The sequence below is a fragment of the Microtus pennsylvanicus genome, chromosome 1 (assembly GCF_037038515.1).
Source record: "Microtus pennsylvanicus isolate mMicPen1 chromosome 1, mMicPen1.hap1, whole genome shotgun sequence".
In the NCBI taxonomy this organism is placed as follows: domain Eukaryota; kingdom Metazoa; phylum Chordata; class Mammalia; order Rodentia; family Cricetidae; genus Microtus; species Microtus pennsylvanicus.
Window position 1 is genome coordinate 103073898 of NC_134579.1, and position 24390 is coordinate 103098287.

The 24390-nt window shown below is 47.5% G+C and overlaps 1 protein-coding gene across 10 annotated transcripts in view; it reads left to right on the forward strand.

Annotated features, from left to right (window-relative positions):
* Window positions 1-6775: 6775 nt before the first annotated feature.
* Window positions 6776-24390, forward strand: part of Gtf2i (general transcription factor IIi) — an 81451-nt gene continuing 63836 nt past the window's right edge. For 6 of the 10 annotated variants that reach the window (XM_075977480.1, XM_075977498.1, XM_075977488.1 and 3 more), the window contains exons 1-2: window positions 6777-7128; window positions 24267-24370. In XM_075977480.1, coding sequence (XP_075833595.1) covers window positions 24272-24370 — 99 coding nt within the window. In that variant the 5' untranslated portion in view covers window positions 6777-7128; window positions 24267-24271. Of the gene's footprint in view, window positions 7129-24266; window positions 24371-24390 lie in introns of all 10 variants that reach the window. The other 4 variants (XM_075977508.1, XM_075977526.1, XM_075977555.1 and 1 more) reach the window with 3 other exon arrangements.

The following is a 24390-nucleotide window of genomic DNA, read 5'->3' on the forward strand; positions in this document are numbered from 1 at the left end:
CGACACTCTTACACAGACATACTTGGAGGCAAACACATCAGGCAATGCTCATTTAAAAAAAAAAAGAAATTTAAATTTTTAAATGCTTATTTTGTTTCTAATTGTGTGTATGGTTTGTGTGTCTGCGGGTGGGTATGTATATGCAGAGTTTTCCATCAGGACTGCCAGCCAGCTCCCAAATAACCACATAAAGACTTACTATTAATTATAATTGCTTAGCGCTGATAGCTCAGGCTTATTACTAACTAGCTCTTACAACTTAATTAACTCATATTTCTTATCTATGTTCTACTCTATGTGATACCCTTTTTCAGCACAGCATGTTCATCTTGCTTTTCTGTGCATCTCCTTGTTGGGGAATATATGTTAAGGTGAGTTACTTTTGCTTATGTTGTGTTTGTTTAACTCTGTGAAGCTATGTTGCTTTGCCTGTCTAAAACACCTGATGGTCTAATAAAGAGCTGAATAACCAATAGTGAGGCAGGGGAGAGAAATAGGTGGGGCTGGCAGGCAGAGAGGATAAAGATGTGGAGAACTCTGGGACTGGAAAAGGAAGGAGGAGAACTTTAGGGGCCAGCCATCCAGTCACCCAGATACGCAGCCAGACACAGAATGAGATTGACAGATAAAGATAAAAGATAAGATAAAAGCTCTGAGGCCAAAGACAGATGGAATAATATAAGTTAAAAAAAGCTGGCAAACCAGACAGTGTGTGGTAACTCATGGATGGGGAAGTCACGGACCTATTGCTATTGTGCTACCTAGGTGGAAACAGCATCCAAGTGACTTCTAAATACTTACTGCATACCCTGTTGCACCTCTGAGCCCTCATCAGAGGAGCTTCTTTTATAGTTGGCCTTGGCTTATACAGAGACTACAACTAGTCAAAGTGCTGAGAAGAGGTGACCTGGGGACTCAGTACTAAATGTGATCTCTCCATCACCCCCTTCATTTGGGAACACGATGGGAGAAAGCTGGAAAGAATGCAAGGCAGAGGTTGGGGAGGAGTGTTGTGAAGCACTGTCTCCGGGACACGGCATGGCTGAAGAACCTGCAAACTCTCTGCAGCTGGACTACCTGCATAAGAACTGCACACCTGGCAACACGCCATCATGGAAGAGGGAGGGCTGATGAGGCCTCACGAGGTATTGGTGGCCAAGGGAAGGGGAGTTGCTTCCTTCAGTGGTGTGGCCAGAGATAAGCTGCCATGCTTCAGTAAATAACCTCCTGCCTATGCCCAGGGTCGCACATATCACATGCAAGAAAGTAGGAGGGGGTGCGTTGGAAGAAGGGTCTTAAGAGGAGAGGGGATGAAATGGGATAATAGGGGGTAAAAAAGACTAAAATTTGTTCTGTAAGTGTATGAACTGTAAAGGAATAAAACTAAAACAAACAACCAAAGAAATAAAGCAGTATAAATGGGAAAAAAAAAAGCTGGCAAGAAACAAGTCAAGCTAAGGCCGGGCATTCATAACTAAGAATGAGCCTCCATGTATGATTTATTTGGGAGCTGGGCAGCGGGTCCTCCCAAGATCAAAAGACTAAAGAGTAATAGAGCAAACCAATCAGCAACATTTCCTGGTGACTCCATCCCCTTCTACCCCACACTCTCTTTAGGTCTGCAAATTCCATCTAAGCTTTTCCTGCCTATCTATTGGCCAGTCAACTCTTTACTAACCAATGAGAGTAATCCGTATTCACATTGCTCGAACAGACTGTTCCACTGCAGGTATGTAGGTACACATGTGAGCGCTGGTGCCCAAGAAAGCCAGAAAAGGGCGTTGGATCCCCGGCAGCTGGAGTTACAGACTGTTGTAAGGAGCCTTGTGAGGGTGCTTGGGAAACCTCCAATCTTCTGGAGGGGATGTATGTGATCTTAACTGTTGAGGGAGCTTTTGAGGTCTCTACTTTTTATTATTTGTTTGTTTGTTTATTTATTTTTGTTTTTTTCGAGACAAGGTTTCTCTGTGGTTTTGGTTCCTGTCCTGGAACTAGCTCTTGTAGACCAGGCTGGTCTTGAACTCACAGAGATCTGCCTGCCTCTGCCTCCTGAGTGCTGGGATTAAAGGCGTGCGCCACCACCGCCCGGCTAGGCTCCTTATTTTTATACTTCATTTGTGTGTATGCGTGTGTGAGAGGAAGATAGAAACAGAGAAAGATGGAGTATCGTGTGTGGATCAGAGAACAACTTCTTACTCCCTCCTTCTACTATATGGGTCACATGGTTCAAAGCCAAGTCGTCAGGCTTGATGCAAGTGGCTTTATCCACAGAACCATCTTATCTCACCAGTCCTTTTCAGGTTTTTAAAGTTAACTTACAATGGGTGTGTCTCTGATGCTCTCCTGCAGTCCTGGAAGGTGGAGGAACAGGAGTCTAAGGAGATGAAGGCTAGCCTAGGCTTCGTGGGTCCCTATCTTCTATCTTTAGAAAAAGATATTTTTTATGTGAATTGGTGTTTTGCCTACATGTAGGAGGTTGGTATGGTGTGACCTTGCTCGATCCCCTGGAACTGAAGTTAAAGGACCTGCCATGTGGATGCTGAGAATCAAACCTGGGTCCTCCGGAAAAGCAGCCAGTGCTCTTAACCTCTGAGCCATCTCTCCAGCCCTTGTGTGGCCCTATCTTAAAACCAAAAACTTCTACTCTGTGCAGAGTAGCTTGAGGACCTCTTCAGGGCTTGTAACCATCCTGGATGTGATTCATCTGTACTCCAGGGCTTCCAGCCTGGGAGTGACGCCTGCCCTCTGGCTATACAGTAATTGTTTCCCTTATCAGATCTAGGCTTGAAGTCTAGCGTTGTCTTTTTCAGTGGTTGCATTCAAGGAACGCTTATTTTCCTAGAAAATGATCTCAAATTCAAGTGTACAGATACTGTATCTTCTTGTTCTTTTGGCTCAGATGAAGGGCAGTAAGAGTACTGATTCTGGCTTTTTTTGCATATGCATGTGTGTTGTAGGTATGTGTGTGTGTGTGTTTCACATGTGTGTTTATGCATCTGCACATGGAGGTCAGAGGTAACACCAAGAGTCTAAGCTTGCTCACCACCCTATTTACTGAGACAGGCTCTCCCAATTGAACCCAGAGCTTGCCAGTGTGGCAAGTCAGCCAGCTTGCTCAGGGACTCCTGCTACAGAGATCCACCTGCCTCGGTCTGACTCCTGAGTGTTGGGATTAAAGGTGTGAGCCACCACCCAGTTTAAAGCCTTTTCTTTAAGTGAAAAACTTCGAGTTAATTGGAAAGGCATGATGGGTACACAGATGTAATCTTATATACTCTGGAGATTTAGGCAAGGAGGCTGGAATGTTTAAAGCCTTCCTGAGTTACAGAGTTGAGTTTGAGAACAGCCTGGGCAATTCAGCGAGACCCTGCCTCAAAAGAACATTTAAATAAAGGGCTGAGGAGAGGTGGTGTGTTGCTTTGCCGAGAGAGAATGCCAGAGGCCCTGGGTTCAATCTCTATCTCTAAAGCTAGAAAAGAAAGAAAGAGAGAGAGAGAGAGAGAGAGAGAGAGAGAGAGAGAGAGAGAGAGAGAAAGATTCTAAGATCTACAATAAGGAGTCATTTCTCTATTAAACTGTGAAGGAAAATGATGTCTTTGGTATGCAAAGATTACAGTCAGGATATTTGTATAATCCTGGCGGTGGTAGTGCACGCCTTTGACCCCAGTACTCAGAAAGCAGAGGCAGGTGGATCTCTGCGAGTTGGAGGCCAGCCTGGTCTACAGAGTGAGTTCTAGGACAGCCAGGGTTATACAGAGAAACCCTGTCTTGAAAACAAACTAAAACAAAACAAACAAACAAAAAAGTATTTGTATAGTGAAGGTGAAAAGGGTTTCAACTTTGGGGATTGAAGACATAAATGGAAACCTCGTTTAGACTGTAGGCAATTGTGACTTGTCATCTATGGCGACTTCTGACCTGGCACTGGGGTGCACACCTGTAAACCAACAAAGAAGGGTTGAAAGTTCAAGATCAACCTGGGCTACAGGGTGAGACCCATTTCAAAGCCAAAACAAAACAGTGACATCCAACAAGTCCTCTCCTGAAAGGACTGAACATAGGCAAGAGAGGAAAACCATTTATAGCGCTAAGAGATAGTTACACAGGAACCAGTTTGGACTGGAAAATACAAGCTGCTGGAGAGGCACAGCCTGCCCATGAAGGAGCCTGAGTACATTTCCAGCCTGGAAAAGCCTGGCTGAAGACCAAGGTCGCCATCCAAAGCCAGTCTTTCCCTGTCACGAAGGTGGGCAGAAGGGTGTGCGCTGCTTTAGTATCTTTAAGTGATGTTCATATAGATGTGATGAAAGTATATTGTTACAAATGGTCTATCATTATTAGTACTCTTATTTTTAATACAAGTCTCATGTATCCCTGACTGGTTTCTGACTCTGTATAGCAGAGGATGGTGTTGAACTTCCCATACCCTGCCTCCATCTACCAAGGGGAGGGATTACAGGTATGTCCCACCATGTCGGGTTCATGAAGTGCTGAGCATAGGGGTTTGTGCGTGCCAGGCAAGCAATCTACCACTGAGCTACATCCTGGCCCTACGTCTTCAATTTTAGTGTCGCTTACTTTTAATCTTATGTGCCTATTTATTTATTTATTTATTTTTGGTTTTTCGAGACAGGGTTTCTCTGTGGCTTTGGAGCCTGTCCTGGAACTAGCTCTGTAGACCAGGCTGGTCTCGAACTCACAGAGATCCGCCTGCCTCTGCCTCCCGAGTGCTGGGATTAAAAGCGTGCGCCACCATCGCCCGGCTACAACTTTGTTTTTTAAATGTACCCGTGCATCTCAGCTCTCAGAAGGTTATGTTGGTGACATCATGCCAGCCTGGTATGCACACTGAGCCCTGTATTTTTATTTATTTATTTATTTATTTATTTATTTATTTATTTATTTATTTATTTATTATGTATACAATATTCTGTCTGTGTGTATGTCTGCAGGCCAGTGATGTGGTTGCTGGGAATTGAACTCAGGACCTTTGGAAGAGCAGGCAGTGCTCTTAACCACTGAGCCACCTTCCATCCCAAGCAAACAACTTTGTAATGTTTCCTGTCTTTGTGTTTTGAGACAGAATCTTAAAACATGCAGCCCTGGCAGATCTCAATTCCCCACTTGGACCAGTCTGACCTCTAACTTTTGTCCATCCTCCTGCCTCGACTTCCAGAGTGCTGGAGTTTCAAGTGTGCATCATCACACTCTGCAGAACTTTTGTCCTAAGCATGTATAGGAAAAAAAAAATCATTGTATGTAAATTGGGCTGTTTTAATTTCAGGCATGGATCTCAGAACACAGCCCCTGCTGCAAAGGAGCAGGACTCCTGTTTCGGGATTTTGGGATTTGGTTAAATATTCCAAAGATCAGTGAAATCCAAGTGCAAAGAGAAAGTTGGTTTTCTTTTGACAACTTAATGAATAGCTCTGGACAGACTCGACAAAGTTGAGTCAGGCACAATCGGATTAGGCAAGGAAACGAAGGGTGTAAATATTGTTAGGGGGAAATCGTAAAAAACGTAGGCGGCTTCTGTAATCAGATTGCTTCCCAGGGATCCTTAAAGACTCCGTGGAGTGCAAGGAAATCCAACATGGAGATTCTAGATGAGGCTTTGTGGGTGCGGTTTCATGCAAGAAAGTCCACCAGGGAACGCCAATCCTTGAACCCTAATTCAAAGGCAGGGTTTTGGAACTACATCAAAAGACTGGCTTGCACGGAAAGTTTTCCAGCAAGCGACAAAGAGGCTGGGAGGCTGGAAAAAGCCTTGTGGCCGCCACCTACCGAGAAGCAGCGGGTGGGGGAGGGCGCCCGAATATTCGACTGGCGAAAGGGGTGGGCAGGAAAAAAACAAAAGGAAAAAACAAACAGACGAACAAATACCACAAACTGACTAAATCTAGTGCTCTGTATTAACATCCACGTTCTTCAGACACGGACTTTTTAAACTTTTGAGTTTAACTTCCATGAACAGTTAGTTGTTACTCTCGAAAGTCATTGATCTTATTAAATAGTCGAGAAGTAAAACTAAATATAATGGACGGAGGAGGGGCTTTAAGTTAAACCTCTTTGTAGTTGTGGGGACAATCGGAATCTTTCCAGTCTTTCTAACCGTAGAGGTGTGCAAGTATTCGAGAGAGGAGAAATGGAAATCACGAGTTCCCCACCCCCTCCCATCCGTTGCCTGTCCCAAGTTAGGGCAAGTCCGTTCTGGTTGCTTCTAAGGCCAGCTCTGAAAACATTGAGCTCTTTGTGTACCGGAGCTGGGGGACTTCCCTTTGCAAAACAGGCGACAGGCCAGCCCCGGGGCTCCCCTGGTCTTTGCAATGTCCCCAACTTTGCAATTTGCAAGAGAATGTAGGTTGCAAAGAGTTATTTAAGTGGAAGTTGTGGCCTGCAGCAGAAGCAAGGTGGGGAGGGCACCGCAATCTAGGTCTCCGTTTCTTTCCACCCCACTCCCCTCCCCCATCCGGACGGCCGCGCAGGCCCCAGGTGCAGCCATGTTCTTGCTCCCACCACCCGCGCTCCTCCATTGACAGTCCTAGCCGGAGAGGGCCGGGCGCCGCGGCGCTTCGGCTTGGCCTAAAGGGGGGCGGTGGGGAGAGAATCTGGGTTCATCGCGCAAGGCTGTCTGGGAATTATAGTTCGGGGCACCCAGCAGTCGTGTAGGCGAGCGCCCATTTAGAACTACAACTCCCGGTGGGCGGTGCTACTTGTGCGCACGCGCAGCGGCACCTTCGAGGAACAAAAAAAAAAAAAAAAAAGCAAAAAAAAAAGGGGGAAAAAAAGGAGGAGGAGGAGGGTGAGAGAGAAGCTCGGAGAGCAGAGAAAAGGGGGCACCGGCGCCCCCCCGCTTTCCTGCACGCGCTCGCCGCCCGCCTGCCGCGGTCACCCCCGGGCTTCGTCCCTCTCTGTTTCCCCCCCGCGCGAGGCGATCCGAGCGAGGAGCGAGGCCCCGCCGGGGGCTGCCATGCGGCGGTGACAGGAGCACGGCCGAGACGCACGGGCCCCCCTCGCCCTCTCACCTCCACCCCGTTCGCCAGCTCGCCTCAGCCGAGGCCCCTCCGGCCTACACCCGCTTGCTGTCCGCATCCCCCCCCTCCCCGACCCTCCCGGGCTGCACTTCGGGTGAGTCCCTGTCGCCTCAGAATGTCCCCTTCCCTCGTGTCCCCTCCGCCGTCCTCTCCAGCCTCGGGGTGCTATGGCGAACAGGGGCGTCTTTATTCGACACTCTGCCCCCGTCGGGTTCCTGTGCACCGACTCGGGCGTGAGAGTTGGGGTAGCTTGGCGCGTTGTGAGTGACGATGGGACAACTACGGGGTGAGGAGACGGACGCACTGTGACCCCCCCACCCCAGAGTCCACTCTACTTGGGGGCCTTAGCAGCGGACGCGACGCGGCTTTTTGGGGGGATGGGGCGGCTGAGGAGGGGGGAAACGACAGTTGCACGCGCGCACCCGTGGCGCGTGGGGGAGGGCTCGCGGCGATCTTTTTATTTATTTTATTTTTTTTCTTGCGCGTGCGTATATTATAGACAGAAGCGTGCGTGGTGGTCGGGGGAGAAGGGGGGGTGGTGTTTGGGAGGGATGGTCTCGCGCGAGCAGACCCCCCGCGCGTGAACGAGCGAGCGAACCCCGCGGGGCCGCGCAGCCCTCTCCTTCGCTCTGATTGGCTGAGTCGGCTTTCCGGGGGCGCGCGCCCGTGCGCAGTGCCAAGGCCCCTCCTGAGCCCCGTGGGGTCGCGCTCGGGTTCGGTGTATGTGTGTGCATGTGTGTGTGTTTCTGGGGCTCGCTGCTCGTAGGGCAGCAGGCCGCGCGCGATTGGCCGGCGGGCACGGTGGGGGCGGGGCGTCGGTGCCCTGGTAACTGCGGCGGGGGCCCTGGCAGGGGGGCGGGAGCGCTCAGGCTCTTTAGCCAGCGCCCGCCCTGGCCGGCCGGCGCTCCGCCCTTCTCCCAGGTGGAGCCCAGCCGTGGGCTTTGTCCGAAGCTGTTGGCTTGCGGGACCCGCGGGGCCAGGACTTTTTTTGGGGGGTGGGAGGGGTGGGGAAGGAGGAGGAGATGGAAATAAACACAATGACCGGAAGGAAGACTTTAGCCTTGAGGCTATGGAAATAATCGGTCTGGTTTGGGCAAGCACCCAGACGTCCGGGTTGAGAAGAGGGATGGGAAAAAAAAAGTTTACTCTTGTACCTCCATTTTTTTTTTTAAATCAAATTTTTTGCCTTTTTGCGGGGCGGGGTGTGTGTGTGCGGGAAACTTCAGTATGTAGCCCTGGCTGGTCTGGAACTCCTTTGTAGAACAGGTTGGTCTGGAACTCACAGAGATCCGCCTGCTTCGGCCTCGTAGATGCTGGGATTAAAGACCAGTGCAACCACGTCTTGCTCATGTTTTGCTTATTTATTTATATTTAATTTTTAAGCAAGGTATTTTGTAGCTAACGCTAGCGTGGACTTGCTATATAGCCGGAGCTTGCCTTGAGCTTCTTCACCTTGTAAGTGCTAGGATCGCGGGTCTTGTTCCCAATTCTGCCCCGCTTTGTGCGCCTCGGCTGCTGAGAATGCAGGTCTGAGAAGGTGCTGGTGGGGCGCCCGCTGTGTTTGGGAACAGGAGGTGAGGTGCGAGGCCATGTTGGCTCAGGCTGCCTGTTTGTCTCCGGGTGTTTCCAGGGCAAAGGGGAAGCTGGTTTGCAAATAAGGGGATGGAGGTACGGTACCCACAAGTACTTGATTTCGGATGTGGAATGGCTGATACTTTCTACAGCAGGTTTTTTTTTTTCCTTTTTAAGTCTGCTGCCTCCGGCTCCTTTGTTGCGGAGTCCCTTGATCTTCACGCCCTGAAGGCACGGAAACTTTTCTCACTCGTCTGTAGTCATTTCTGTAAGGTCTTTTATGTTATGGGGTCACGAGTTTTCTTTTTTACCTTGTAAAAATATGGACCACATTCTCTTTTTTTTCCTTGGGTCCTCCTTTGGCAGGGGCATGCTAATACCCGTATTTACCATTGCGGGGGGGGGGGGGGGCGGGGGATGAAGTCTAGCAGCTTTTTAGGCAAGCGAGGATTCTAGGCTGGCATTCTCCATTCAGTCATACTGCCACCCTTGTTTTACTTTTTCAAATATTTTGCTAAGTTGCCCAGGTTGGCTTTGAATTCCCTCTGTAGCCCAGGTTATCTTTAAAGTTGGTAATTCTCCTGCCTCAGTTGCTTGAATAGCTGGGATGATGGACGTTGGGGAGGGCTTAGGTTCCGCCTTCATCCCTTTGCTCTTTTTATTTATTTATATAGTTATTTTTACATTCCAGCCGCAGTTTCCCCTTCCACCTCTTCTCCAGCCCCTCCCTCTGTCTGTTCCCACCCCCCAACCCATCCACCACTCCCTTTCTGTTCAGGAAAGGTCAGGTTTCTCAGCAATATCAACAAAACATAGTATATCAAAGTTGTAGAAGACTAAGTACGTCCCCATGTACGGGGCAAGGCAGCCAGTCTGAGGAGTGGCAAACTCTGGTCAAGTCTTTTGCCACTCTCCATGTCCTGCCAGGTGCCAAGTGCGTAGTGTCGTAGCAGCTGCACGTGAGTGTGTTTTCAGTGGCGGGTGTGCTCCTTGGCCCCTTCATGAAATTCTGGTTGTAGATGAGGCCAACTATAGAGAAGTCAGGTACTTTCTCTTTGTAAGTGGGGCACATGACTTTTCATCTGGGAGCCAGGGGTTCTCTAGCCCTCTGCTTTTGTAATGATGTCATTCCAGAGGCTGTGGTGCTGCTGGTCTGGGTTGGGGCCTTGACCGTGTCTAATTGTGTCTGTAAGTTGCAGTCCTCCTGTCTCAGCATTCTTAAATTACAGGCATGTGCCACTAAGACTTGTTTAAACACAGGGTCCACTGGAAATAAATGGAACTGTTTATTCCGGATTGCCTGGAAGACTGGTTGAGAGGGTTTTTTTAAACATTGGGGTTTTTTATGTAATTTTATTTATTTTTTTGGGCATTGGTTTTTGCCTGTATGTATGTCTGTGTGAGGGTGTCAGATCTTGGAGTTACAGTCAGTTGTGAGCTGCATTTGGGTGCTGGAAATTGAACCCAGGTCCTCTAAGGAGTAGTCAGTGCTCTGAACCGCTGAGCCATCTCTCCAGCCCTGGTTGAGAATGTTAAAAAAAGTAAATTGTAATTACAGAACTCACCTCCAGCGTGAAATGTGGATGTGGGTTCAAGTGCCGAGTTAAATTTGAAGCTCAGCTGCACTGACAGTTATTCCCGTCTCGTTTATTATTTCAGTCATGGAGTAGTTCCCCCCTCCCCTTCACAGTGCTGGAGAACAGACCCAGGCAGTCTCCTCCAGGTGTGCTGGGAGAAGCACCCCACAGTCCCCACCTGGTGGAAGGATGGGTTGTAGGCCAGAGCGTGGCGCTTGACTGCTGTCTTTAGGATCTGTTGCTCCCCAGTCTTCTCTGCCCACGGAACTCTACCAGTGCAGCTCTCCCGATGTTTCCTTTGTTCCTGCAGCCCTTGCCTGTTTCTGCACTGCCTGTCTGCTCGTCACCACTTTGGCCAGAGAGAAAATGAGAATATTTGGCCCAGCTAGAGATCATTGGAGGGCTTGGAGGCTTTTCTTGGTTGTGACGTGATTAAAAACAGTATAGGCTGGGTATGGCGGCTCACCCCTTCAATCTCAGCACACCTCTCAGGGCCAGCCTGGTTTACATATCGGGTTCCAGGGGTGAGACCTGTCTCAACCAAACCAAACCAAACCAAAAAAAAAAAAAAAGGTTGGGTATGGTTTTCTGAGCAACTGAGCAGGAAGGCTGAGAGTTTTATTATACTGTCTTCCTTCAACTACGTAGGACTCTACATACCTCTGCCTATGCATTGCAGATGGACACACACATATATGCACGCATACATAAATACCCCCAAGCAGACGGAAAACATACGTAGTGCTAGGTCTATCCCAGGACCTTCATTACCAGTAAGCTGCGTCTGTTATTTGGGTCTTTTAAAGCATTGATTTACTCAAACTTTGTATCTTTGAGAGCCAACGCTTTATGTTTTTGGTAGTACTAAGGATTGAATGAGGGCTTCTGCTCATTCCAGGAGCTCTTCTGCTAGCCACACCCCAGTCCCCAGCACTGGTGGCTGTAGTAGGCCACTGGAGCTCTTCACACAGCCATTTGAGACACTGTCTCACTGTGTAGCCTTGGCTGACCTGGAACTCAGTAGAGATGCAGTGAGATGAATGCGCCTGGTCTTGGTCTTCGACTTTATGTCCCTTGTCTAGGCCTTGGACATGCTGAGCTACTTCCTGGCCCTGGTCTTAGATTCTATAACTCTTAAAGTTACATTATCTCACTTATGCATCTTGACTAAGGATGGCAACATCCGTCATATGATCACAGAAGAAAAGGGGCAGAAAAACCAAGAATATAAAACTCATTAACTTCATGTCCGTCCCCCCAGGGTTTTGTGTAGCCCTGGCTAACCTGGAACTAGTTCTGTAGACCAAGCTGACCTCGAACTCAGATATCTACCTGCCTCTGCCTCCCAAGTGCTAGGACTAAAGACGTGCGCCACCATGCCCAACTATTTGAATGTTTTCTTTGGAAAGAATTTGCATGGATCTGAGCAAATCTCTTAATAGCATAGAAGTACCATGTAAGAAGTGTTGGCTTGCTGGGCGGTGGTGGCGCACACCTTTAATCCCAGCATTCGAGAGGCAGAGACAGATGGATCTCTGTGAGTTTGAGGTCAGCCTGGTCTACAGAGCGAGTTCCAGGACTGGCTCCATAGCTACTGAGAAATCCTATTTCAACACCCCCCCCCCAAAAAAAAGTGTTGGCGCCTTCATGAGGAAGAAGCTCCAGCCTGCATTTTCTGAGTGGTGGTCTGGGTCCTCACACATGCTGCGCCAGTGCAGAGGCTCCCGCGTTGAGTGTCAACCCTAACTTCTAGCCCCAAATTTGCCAGTGCAGTCTTTCGTTACTTCCACCTTTTTTTCTCTTCTCACTTGACAGTTTATTTGTAGACTACTTATAACAAATACATAAAATTAGGTTGGATTCAACCACACATTGAACAAATCACATGCACAGAAAAGGGGGGTTGGCCCAGTTGTTAAGGTGCTCGCCAGGCGAGCATACGGCCTGGGGTTGCTCATCGGCACCCACATAGGAAAGCCAGCTACAGCAGCATCCCGGGGCTGACCCACTCTCACTGAGGCCGTGACTTCTAGGTCCAGTGAAGGATTGTCTCAGACCCAGGTGGCACTCTTGAGCAAGATCTCTGCCTTCTACACCCATCCATCCATCCATTCATCCATCCATCCATCCATCCATCCATCCATCCATCCATCCATCCATCCATCCCAGACGCAGAAGGACACAGTGACTCGGGTAGTGACTCTTCGAGTACGGCTTAACTTTAGCCTCCACATTTACTGGATATAGGATTTGGCAGAGTGCATTCACAGCAAAGAAATGTTTGTGCTGGCTAAGTATACATCTAAACATTCAAAGCCAGTGTTTACAAAATACCAGTATGGGGCTCTACCAGAGAACATGTTTCTGTTCCCAGCACCCATGTTGGGCAGCTCACGGCCTGTAACTCTAGCCCTGGGGTGTCGGATACCTTCTTCATACACCTGAATCACATACATACATACATACATACACACACACACATAGGCATACATTTGCTCATAAATACCCCCCGCTTCCTGAGACAGGGTTGGCTGTCCTGGAACTCTGTTCCTCATACGGAGATCTGCCCCACAAATGCTGCAATTAAAGGCATGTGCCACCACTGCCCAGCATAAAAAAAATATTAAAAACGAGAAATTAAGCTCTGTGCTTTAAGAAATGTTAAGCATAAAAACTAAAGTATATTTAAAAAGCAAGAGAAATGGAAGTAAACATAGCACTGTGCACACTAGTCCCGGAAAGCCAAGATGACTACTAACGCACAACGTAAGACTTTGGAAAGAGCTGTGTTTAGGCATAGCGGAGGCACAGCATGATAACAGATCAGTTCAGGAGGAGGACCACAGCTCTTTGGAATAGTGCCCAGTGACAAAGCTCCCAACTACATGGGTGCTGGGATCCAAACTCTGGTCCCCAGAAGAGCAGAAAGTCTTAGGTGCCAGTCATCTCTCCATCCCCTGCATTGTCTTTTTATTTTTTATTTTTTTGTGGTGCTGGGGATTGAACTTAGGGCTGTGTGCTAGGCAGGGACTCTACCACTGAGCCTCATGTCTAGATCTTGGGCAAAACAAGTCCCTGGTTTATAAATTTTTAAAGATAGGCATTTGGAATTAGGTGAGCAAATCATTGTGCAAGTCAAAGCACTGATTGATTCTGATGGCGCCCCATTTATCTGCTTCATGAGAAAATAGGTTATTTTATTTAGTGCAGCGGTACTTACAGCAGTGGCTGAGGGCTGAGCCACTTTTAATTTACTGGGTTCAGGTTTGGAGTCCGTTTATAGGTACGCAGATAAAAACCATAGAAGATGTGCTTTAGGTTTGCTTAGCTTCCTTTAGTATGGCTTAACTTAGTGGGCGTTTTGTAAAGTACTTAGTCACAATCCAGGGTAAGAGTGCAAGCATTGGCTGTTGCGTTTTCTAGGCTACAAAAAATTTACCTGGATGCAGTTCTTCAAATGCAGGTGATCTGATGTGTAGAGTAAGGTCAGAGGACACGTTGTTTGTGTGTTGGCAGAGCAGGCTCCTGTTGTTCAGAATGCTGGACTCTGGGGTTGAGGAGATGGTGGTAAAGTTCTTGGTATGTGAGCATGAGGGCCTGAGCTGGATCCTGGAACCCACGATAAAAAGATGTGCAGGCTGCGTGTGTTTATAATCCAAGTGCTGGGAAGTAGAGCAGGTGGGTTCCTGGGGCTCCCTGGCCAGCCAGCCTAATGGGTAAGCTCCAGGCTCACGGGAGATTCAGTCTCAAAAAGCAAATTGGGCTCCGTAAGGGCAATACAGGAAACTGACCACTGGCTCCACACCTGTGCTTGTGTGTGTGCGTGTAAGGGTGAGTTGGGGTGGGTGTTGATTTTCTTTTCTTTCTCCTGAAATAGCCCAGACCCCAGTCAAACTTTTTTTTTTTTTTTTTGGTTTTTTCGAGACAGGGTTTCTCTGTGGTTTTGGAGCCTGTCCTGGAACTAGCTCTTGTAGACCAGGCTGGTCTCTAACTCACAGAGATCCGCCTGCCTCTGCCTCCCGAGTGCTGGGATTAAAGGCGTGCGCCACCATTGCCCCGGCTCCCAGTCAAACTTGTTATAGCTGAGGATGGCCTTGAACTCCTGATAGTCTGGCCTTACCTCCCAAGTGCTGGGTTTACAGATGTACGCTACTACACCTGCTGTGGGCATCTTCTCGAGTGTTTCCCTGATTCTTCTGGATAGATAGGATTTCCCTTTTGGATCCTGTTTGCCTCATTAGTGGACTTGGGTTTAATGGCTCTCATCTCACCTTGGCTTTAAAGCAGAGCTACTTAAATTTTCTACTCTTCATAACCTTTTTCCCTGAGAATCTTTATGTGACCCATGTATAGATTTTAGGTAGGTATACAAATTAAACTTTTACTGATAACAAATCATAAATATATTTTAAATAATTTTTGTTCATAAAACTTTACTTTTTATTAAAGAGGGGACCTGCTGGGTGTAGTGGTGCATGCCTTTAATCTAATCCCAGCACTGCTGGGACTGAGACAGACAGATCTCTGTGAGTTTGAGGCCAACTTGGTCTACATGGTGACTCCCAGGCCAGCCCTGGCTGTCAAGTGGGTCTTAGTTCCCCTGTCACACTCACCCCATTAAAGAAAGGGAGTGGGGTGGTGTGGGTTCTGGGTTTAAGCAGCCTAGTCCAGCCCAGAGTTGCAGTGCCTCTAGTGCTGGCTTGGGCACCTTGCATTTCCCAGCAGTTCTTGAGTGGTTTATTTTTAAAAGATAGGTTCTTATCGTAGTCTGAGCTAGAAGTCACTTTGTAGCTGTTCTCAGACTCCCTGCCACCTCCTGCTTTAGCACCCCCAAGTTACCACAGTGCCTTCCCAATTCTGGCTTTGGAGTTCTGTGCCCCTTCTATTTACCTGTCTGTCTGTCTATCTATTTTTTTTTAAAGACTTGATCTTGTGCAGTTCAATGGATGGAACTTCATGCATAGTTAGGGAATTTCTGGTCCCTTACCCCTCAAAGAATTGGTATTACAGGCTTGTACTAACTACCTCAGTTTATGGGGTTGGGAGGGATCGAACCCAGGGCCTCCCTTACACTAGCTAAGCTTCCTGTTGACTGACCCACATCTCCAATCTTTGACCTTCTGAAGACTATAAGAGTCATTTTTCAGGATCTGTGTCAACTTGGATTTGTCCATTTCTTCCTTGTGACTTGACCCAGGCGAAGTGTTTAGGGCTGGATGTCATAGTGAGTTTTCTTTGAGCTCTGTTGGGAGAAGTCCTCTTGTCTGAAGTCAGTATTGTCTTACTTGGTTGAGGTGGAGGCTCTTCTGTTATACTTGGTGAAGAGACAGTATTTGGGGACCAAAAAAATTGAGTTTTTTTTTCTTTTTAATTAAGCCATTCTGTTTTTTTATTAGAGGCTGAAAAATTTTGAGGAGAACGGAAGAGATGAGTGCATGGATTTAAATATTATTATAGTGTTGTCTTAAGTCCTGAAAACCTTTTTCTGAAATAAATGGTGTAGATAATGGAATTAGAAACTGGTTTAAGATGGCAATAAGTTTACAGTGTACAGGGTCTGAAAGGTCATGGGAAACTGAAGGTGGCTGGTCAGCTGGGTGATCTGGATTCCTCTCTCCAGAGTTCTGGGCTGGCCTGTAGCCTGGTGGCAGAGCACCTGCCTTTCATGTGGGCATTCAGGTGTGATTCCTAGCATTGCAAAGCAAAACGGAAGCAGGCAGCTTCTGCGTGTCCAGGCCTGTAGTTTAACTCCTATGTTTTTCCTTTCTAGGGCGCTGGGGATGGAACCTAGGGCTTTGTCACTGACCTAAGTGCTATGTCATTGAGCCACACCATATCCCTGCCGCTGTTGTTAGTTATAGGGAAAAGCGGTGTGGCTGAACTTGCTAGGATATCACCAGACCTAACTATTAATCTTTGTGTTTAGGTATCGTTTTAGAACAAAGTGACATTTTAGAAGATGGATTTTAACTTTTGAGTACTAACCATTTTGAATTTTATAAAAATTAGAAGTTTCGGGGCTGAAGAAATGACTCAGCGGTAAGGAGCACTGGCTCCTTTTCCAGAGGACCTGGGATCCCAGCTTCCACATAGCAGCTCAGAACTGTCTGCAACTCCTGCTTCAGGGGATCTGACACCAAGAAAAAAAAAATAAGTTTCTTGAGACTGAAGATCCCATTTTTCTTTCTAATTAAGTGGTAGTTCAAATTATTCAAGAGGTTTTTTTGTCTCTTTTAGCCTTTTAATTTTGTTGTAAGTTTTAATGACTTAAATGAGTTTATTTTATATGTGTGTGTATGTATGTGTATATATATATATATATATATATATATTTGAGACAAGGTATGTAGACCAGACTAGCCTCAGAATCATAACAACCTGCCAGCCTCTGTCTCCTGAGTGCTGGGATTAGAGACATGCACCACCACCCTGCTCTCAGTGCTCCTGCTATTAACCCTTGAGCCTCCTCTCCACTCCCTATCTGTTTCTGTTAGAATGGTGATAACATGTGAAAGTCTTCAAAAGCTCTCTTCCTTTGGTTCATTATAAAAATTCTCTTTCCCTTTTTGGTGCTACTGATATTAACACCAAGGATCAATAAAAGCAAAAATATAGTCAGAAAAAAATAACATGGAATTAATTACTGGCTTGTTTTGAGGTGCACCAGATCAGAACTCTGAGGACACAGACGAACCTGATCCCTGATACTGATCTCCAACAGGAAAGAGAAGCAGCGCTGAGAGAATGGTTGGTGTCTGTTTTCAGAGCTGAGGGAAGGCACCTCATCTGTTAGACAGTCGCCATCTGGGGCTGTGAGACAGCAGCAGCTCCAAGAAGCCATAGCAGGGACGTGAAGAGGGAGTAAAGCAATCGATAATGCAAAGCCCAACCAAGGTCGGAGAGTAAGTGGTAAAGAAGGTTGGGGCACTGCGGCATGTGGCCTCATTACTTCTCTCCTGGCCTTGTGGAGTTTGGGTCTGCTGGGTGGGAAAAGCCAGGAACAAGCAGTGGGTAGTTTCTAGGATGCTTGGCCTGCAGTAGCAGGATGTGGCCTCCAATAGGCTGGACGGGGATCCTCCCTGTCTGTGTCCAGTGCTTGCTTAGCTGCCCTGGTCTCCAATCCTGGGCCCCCCACTTGGGTACACATAACTTTGTGTGCTTTGACAATGGCCCCAAAGCTCAAGAGTACTACTGGCTGCTTGGATGTGCTAGAGGAGCTTCAAGGGGCCTCTGCTAAGTGAGCAGGTGAAAGTCCTGGCTAGTCAGACCAGATCGTGAATCTGACAATTTAGTTGGTGAAGAAGGGGAGGGAAATCAACACCATGTGTGTGGCTCTCCAGAACGCTAATGTCATGGCCACAGTGTGAGACAGGTGCCTGGTGCAGATGGAGAAGGCACTGAGCCTGAGTGTGGAAAACTCACCCTGGATGTGGGTGCACAGCTGTGGTAGAAGGCCAGGTGCCTATCACCCCACTCAGGGCTGGCTGCACAGATTCTGCAGCTAGTTGGGACTACAGAACCCAAACGCCACTGCAGAGGTGGTGGCAGCAGCCCAGGCATTGGCTGTGTTTTGTGTTCAGTAGTGAAAATTGGCCAAAGAGCGGGGTGCCAGCCACCTCAGGTCAGTCTTCATTTCCATACCAGTGGCCTGAGGGTGAGTTAATAGAGAGATCCCATTTGGCTGTCAGTCTCACTGTGCCTCGTTCACAATGAAACTTTGCCCTAGGTTTGTGTGAACAGGAACAAACCAGGATCTGCAGGGTTTTGCCCTGTCCCCGATGGCGATGATGAAGAAGGAGGATGTCTTCTGTGTACCTGGCCTGCTTTTCCATCCCTTTCCCATGATGCTCCTGCTGGTCTTGCTTTGTGAGTGAGAACTGTCTGGTTTGCAGCACGCTGGTGCTGACTAAGCCCGTTCCTGGTAATCCTTGTTTTGTGGCTAGCCACTCAAATTGGCCCAGCCTGGGCTCTGGACTAACAAACACCTTGTTTTTGCCTTGGGGTCACAGTAGAAGTATTGGCAAGTTTGTTACATGAGGCTCTTGCTTGTATGGGAATGGTGAAGACAGACAATATGTTTTGTGTTCTTGAACCTAGCTGTACGTGGAATCCATGGAACTTTGAGATACTAACTAAATTAAGTAATAAAACTGCTTTTACACTTAAGTTGGCTTGAGTTGGGAATTTGTAACCTCACTATCTAAGATCTGCCTAATAATTCATACTGTTATCTAGCAATAAAAGTATTTACAGCAGGGCTGGAGAGTTGGCTCAGTGCCTAAGAACACTTGTTTTTCTAGAAGACCTAGGTTTGATTCCCAGCACCTATGTTTTGGCTAACAACTGAAACTCCAGTTCTAGGGGATCTGATGTCTTCCTCTGACTCCATGGGCATGTGGTACACATACATACATGCAAAACACTCATACACATAATAAAAATCTAAGCTTTTTTAAAAAGCCTAAGAAATTGTTCCCATAGAGTGGCCTCTGGAGAGACGTGAAGAGAGGCAGAGCTTGGTGGTGCATTTCCCACCCCACTCTCCCGCACAGGACATTCGAGGGAAGTCAGAGGCCCTGGATTAGAAACACAACTGCCTACCATGCTCTTATTTGGAAAGTGCTTTGGGGTAAGAAGTTCAGAAATCAGCACATGCATTGAGCTCGTTGTTTAGACAGGACACCCCTTCAGGTGAGATGCAAGTAGGTAAGGGCGATGGAGGATCCTTGTTTGTGGGTGCTCCAGACTTCAGCTGTGGTGATTCCAGGAGGAAACAGCTTCACTCTGACTTCAAATTATAGATAGCATTAAAAAATCCAAGGTAATCAGCACATAAAGATAAAAATTAGATTAAACAAGTACATAAATACAGGAAATATGAGCAAGAACCACTAGAAATAACAGACCAAAAACGGAGATCTTTTAGTTACCAGAAACTTGTGACTGTCCTTTTAGGTTTGAACAAATAGAACATGTTTTTAGGGGTAGGAGACCATAACTGACAAAGGAATTGTGAATGGAGGGTGAGCTAGAATAAACGTAGTTCAGCTAGAGAGAAAAGATGAACCGTGGCAGGATGGTCAGAGACCTCGGGTAAAGTGATGGCTAACATTCGGTGAAGTTGAGCCTTTTGTGTGTGGGGGGTGGGTGGGCAGGGTCTCACCGTGGCCTGGGCTGATCTCTGCTTCCTGTGTGTGTGGTTTGAGGTGTGAGCCACGGTGCCCGGTGCCCGGCTGGAGCTGGGTCTTTATGGGAGATGGAGCGTGGCAGGGTCTGAAGAGGTGGCAGCCGGGTTTCCTCCAACCAGACACTAGCCCGTACTTAAGCCCTGCAAGTAATAATGGGAGAAAATGTGCCCTGCACACATGGTGACACTGCGGAGAGCAAAGACAGCACCGCAGAAACATGCAGGGCTTAGACGCCTGGGGACCATCTTCGGAGGACACTGCAGATGACTTCTGGGGGCGGCAGTGGAAGACAAAATACGACGACTCCCAAAGAGGTGAAATGGCTGCAGTGTGCAGAACGGAAGTAACTACTAGGCCGAGTAAAATGCCCTCAAGAAGAAAGAAGTTTTAGCAAACAAAACCAGTTTGTCAGTGGAAGGAAATTCTGCAGGATTGATGTCAGGCAGGGGGGATATTTGAGACGCAAGAATAAGCGTAAGTAAATATGTCACTGCTTTAAGCAGATATCAAATCACTTCAAAAGTAATGCTGAATTTAAAAAAATCAGAATTATGGGCTAGAGAGATGGCTCAGTGGTTAAGAGTACTGGTAGCTGTTCTGAAGACCCAGATTTGATTTCCAGCACTACATGGGAGATCACACCCAACTATAACCATAGTTCCAGGGGATGTGACCTTTCTTCTGATTACCACAGGTACAGATACATACACAGAGAAACCGTGCGCGCACACATTCTCTCTCTAAAAAAATAGAATCTTTAAAATATGTTGAAATAGAAAAGTCAAAGTGCTTTTACTAAGATGTTGGGAACTCCATGGCAGTTTGTTAGACTGCTGTGCCCGTAGGTAGAATGTGGACACCCACTAACCCCTGAGATGAGGTCACCACTCTGCGTAGCTCCGCGCTCCATCCCCAGCCCTTTAGGCTTTGGTGGTTTGTCACTTTCCTCTGACACATGACTTGAAGCTTTATTTGTGGTCTCTTCTCAGACAGCCTGTCCGTTTCCATCTTTTTCTGTGGGTGTTCTGTGTCACTAACCTGTGGAGAACATTGTTGCTGAGATGAGAGACTCCGCTTACTGGCTGAGTGTCTTTGTTTTTCAACCTTTGTCTAACTCCTGCTGCTGCAGCTACCCCCACAGTGCCTCCAGGGGCTGTGAGGATGGAAGCGAATGTGTTCTATACAGCTAGGTCTCTTAGCCTTCCAGCAGGACTTTGTGTGGTGATGAGAACGCTGTATCTAGGTGCAGATAGCTCTTCTGTGCTTGAGCTGTGGCTAGTGGTCCCGAGGAACGGAACTTTTAATTTGCTTTCATCTTAGCTTAAATAGAAGTAACTGCAGGTGGTGCTGGCTCCCACACTGGAGGGACACTCTGGGTTGGCTCTCTGCCTGGGATGGTGCTTGTCTTCTCCCCACACCCTCCTCTGCAGTGTGGGAGATGCACACACCCTGAGGAGCCAGACCCTCCTGTGACCCCTCCAGGAAGTGGAGGTCTGATATCTGATGTTCTGTCTCTGCCGTCTCTCTTGAGTTCATTTCCCCCTTTCTGATGGCCCTGGGATGGAACCCAGGGACTCACACTGAAAGGATTGATGAAGGCTCAGCCAGCCCCTTTGTTTATAGAAGACACACTTGGTACCATCCCGGACTCAGGACACAGTCACCAGGTGAGGGCCTCTGTAAATGGCCGGCATATGAAGACTGCTCAGGAAATTGCCTCTTGGGCCAGCAAAGATCAGGTCAGTGAGGTAATAGAGCCCCTGACAAAAGTCTTCCCTGTCCTCAAGCCCAGCTGGACTCCTGCCTGAGTCAGCTCCACAGCACCTTCCCTTCCAGGGTTCTGTTGTCCCCCCCACCTCCCCAGTAGTTCCAGTAATGAAGTTAGCAGCAGGGGTGGGTGGCACTGTGGGCTCTGATGGGGGCCGCGTTTGTCTTCTATTACACGAAAAGTATATACAGTCCTTTATTTGAGAATTTCATGCTTGCTTGCCTCACATGTAACATGTTTTGCTCATGTTTCCCTTTTTTAATTGAGACGGTGTGAAGCCTGGCTGGCCTGGATCTTACTCCCAGGGATCCGCCTGCCTTTGCTTCCTGAGCTCTGGCATTAAAGGTTCCCCGGTTTCTTAAAGCACATCAAGGTGACTTTAGGGCAGGTTTATGGCAAGTGAGTCCTGAAGCCAGCAGTAGATAAAACGTCATCCTAGTTAGTTTCTTGTTCTGATTCCAGTCGGGACCACGTGGCTTTGACAGAGCCCTGCGTGTGTAAGATGAGAACATCTCATTTATTCATTGATTGATTGATTGCTGGGAAGTGAGCTTTAGAAGAAAGAATATGAGCTTTCAGAAATAATGACGTATATTTTAAGTGAATATCTGCAATTATGGAAAAACGATTATTTATCCTGCCTCTGTCTAGCCCATATTTACACAGGTTTATCTGGAGAAAAGAGTTCAGTGCAGGCTTTCCCGTGTGCTCTTTGCTGGCTTGTGGCTCCATCTCCTGCCCCAGTCGCCATGGGGGCCTTGGTTTTACAGACGGGGTTGCTTGTGTGTGTTTGCAAATGTGAGGTGGGGCTGGAGGTGCAATTTTCAGTACAAAGCCTTTCTCCTGAGTGGGTAGAAGTGAGTGCTTGGTGGTACCCAAGGTCAAGGCAGGCACAGTCAGACCCCAGTCTTTGCTAGTAGGAATCAGTCTTCCTCTAGGAGCAAGGGAGGATTCTTCTGCGCATCCTGCAAAGTGGTGCTGTAGGCCTTGTGCAGGGGCTTCTCAGCTGCAGCACAGCCACATGCATAGGGCGGCTTTAGAATGATGTAATATTTCAGTCATCCTTCTTTGAGCTCACCTTATGATAAAAATTGTTGCTTAAAATAGAACCTATGTAAGTTGAAAGGGGTAATGTTAATAGGCATGCGATTTGCATACTATTTATAGAAAATCAATTTTAGAGTATTTGGTTTAAATTTTACCTCAGATTGTCTTTTGTCCCCGCCACGTGCTAATGGAGTGTCTGTGGTATCTTTGTTGTTGCTTCTGAATTGACTTTGTCAAAGTAGCGTCATAAAAGTTCCACCTTGGCTGTTCTCCAAGTGTTGGCTCCCTGGCATTAACTGTTGACATTGTGTGGGACCAGACTTCACAATGGCGCCTGAGTTAAGTTTACTCTTTTCAGTGTCTCCCCTCTGTCCCCACTTGCCTCCATTCTATTTCTTTCTCACGATTTGACTCTTCTAGGCCCCCTGAGGGACTAGAATTGTAGTGCTTGTTGTTCCTGCCTGACTTACTTCACTTGCGGTACTCTCTCAAGGTTCCTCTGTGCTGAGCAAGAATAATGTCTTAGTTACTTTCCTTCTGCTGTGGAAAGCACCAAGACAACTTCCTTGTGAAGTCTCTCTCAAAGCCTACTCCTAATGACACCTCCTCCAACAAGGCTACACCTTCTAATCCTTCTCAAACAGTTCCAGCAATTATGGACCAAGCATTCAAATAGATGAGCTTATGGGGGTCATTCTCATCCAAACTACTATACGTCAGAATTTTCTTTCTTTTGTTTTTGAGACAGGGTCATTAGCCCAGGCAGGCCCTAATTTACCATGTCCATAATTTACTATGACATTGAACTCCCGATCCTCCTGCTCCTGCCTCTTAGTGGTGAGACAACTGTGCACGGCACTGGGGGTGGAGCCCAAGCAAGGACTTGAGCATCTGAGCTGCACCTCTGGTCCCATCGCCTTTTTTTTTTTTTAAAGATTTTATTTATTATGTTGTTGCTGGGAATCGAACTCAGGACCTCTGGAAGAGCAGCCAGCACTCTTAACCTCTGAGCCATCTCTCCAGCCCCAAGATTTTATTTATTATGTACACAGTGTTCTGCCTCCATGTATGCCTGCAGGCCAGAAGAGGGCACCAGATCTCACTGTAGATGGTTGTGAGCCACCATGTAGTTGCTGGGAATTGAACTCAGGACCTCTGGAAGAGCAGTCAGCATTCTTAACCTCTGAGCCATCTCTCCAGCCCTCTGTCACCTTCTTTTAAAGACCAGTGCTCTGTGCGCGTAACTCACATCCCACCAGTTCACACACAGCTAGCTTTGGAGCATTGCCACTGTTAGACTGTTAGGATGTGCCAGGTGGTGGCACACACCTTTAATTCCAGCACTCTGAAGGCAGAGGCAGGTGGATCTCAGTGAGTTCAAGGCCAGCCTGGTCTACAAAGAGCGTTCTTGGAAAAAACAAAAAATGATGTAAGCCTACAATTCTAGGTGTGGAATGGCTGAATTGCATAAATCTCTTTGGTTTTGTTGTTGTTGTTTGTTTGTTTTTTGGTCTTTCGAGATGGTTTCTGTATGTCCCCTTCTTGGCCTTCTTGGAACTTGTCCTGTAGACCCGGCTGGCCTCAAACTCATAGGCCAGCAATTTCAAGGGTTCTAATCCTTTTGACATCTATTTTATGTTTGTTTTTTTGAGACATGGTTTTTCTAGATCATACTGGCATTGAAGGCGCACACCACTACCGCCTGGCTGACCGAGCCTATTTGCTGACACTGTAGACCAAGAGTGTGTCTGAGAGCTGTAGGCGCTACCCGGTACCCGGCAGCCTCAGTACTGCCACCTGCTCCTCCTCACACGGGGAGAGTCGGTTGCTTTCCTCTGAATTGGATCATGAAGTGTGCCTGCTCTCCCTGCCTGGGGAGCATGTCATGCCGGCATCATGTGGGTTCGGTTGGAGTGTGATCTAAGATAATTTTGTGGAAATGACATGTTATGGAAAGTTAAATGTATCCTACCTTAAAGGAGAAGAGTTTGGGCAAACATGAAGCTGTCAGTGACACAGGCTGTAACAGATCCCTGGGGATGTCTTCCCACGTTCACTTTCTTATGTGCTTCTTGCGCAGGAATCATGGCCCAAGTAGCGATGTCCACACTGCCTGCTGAAGATGAGGAGTCCTCGGAGAGCAGAATGGTGGTGACGTTCCTCATGTCTGCCCTGGAGTCCATGGTGAGACGCCAGTGTTCTGC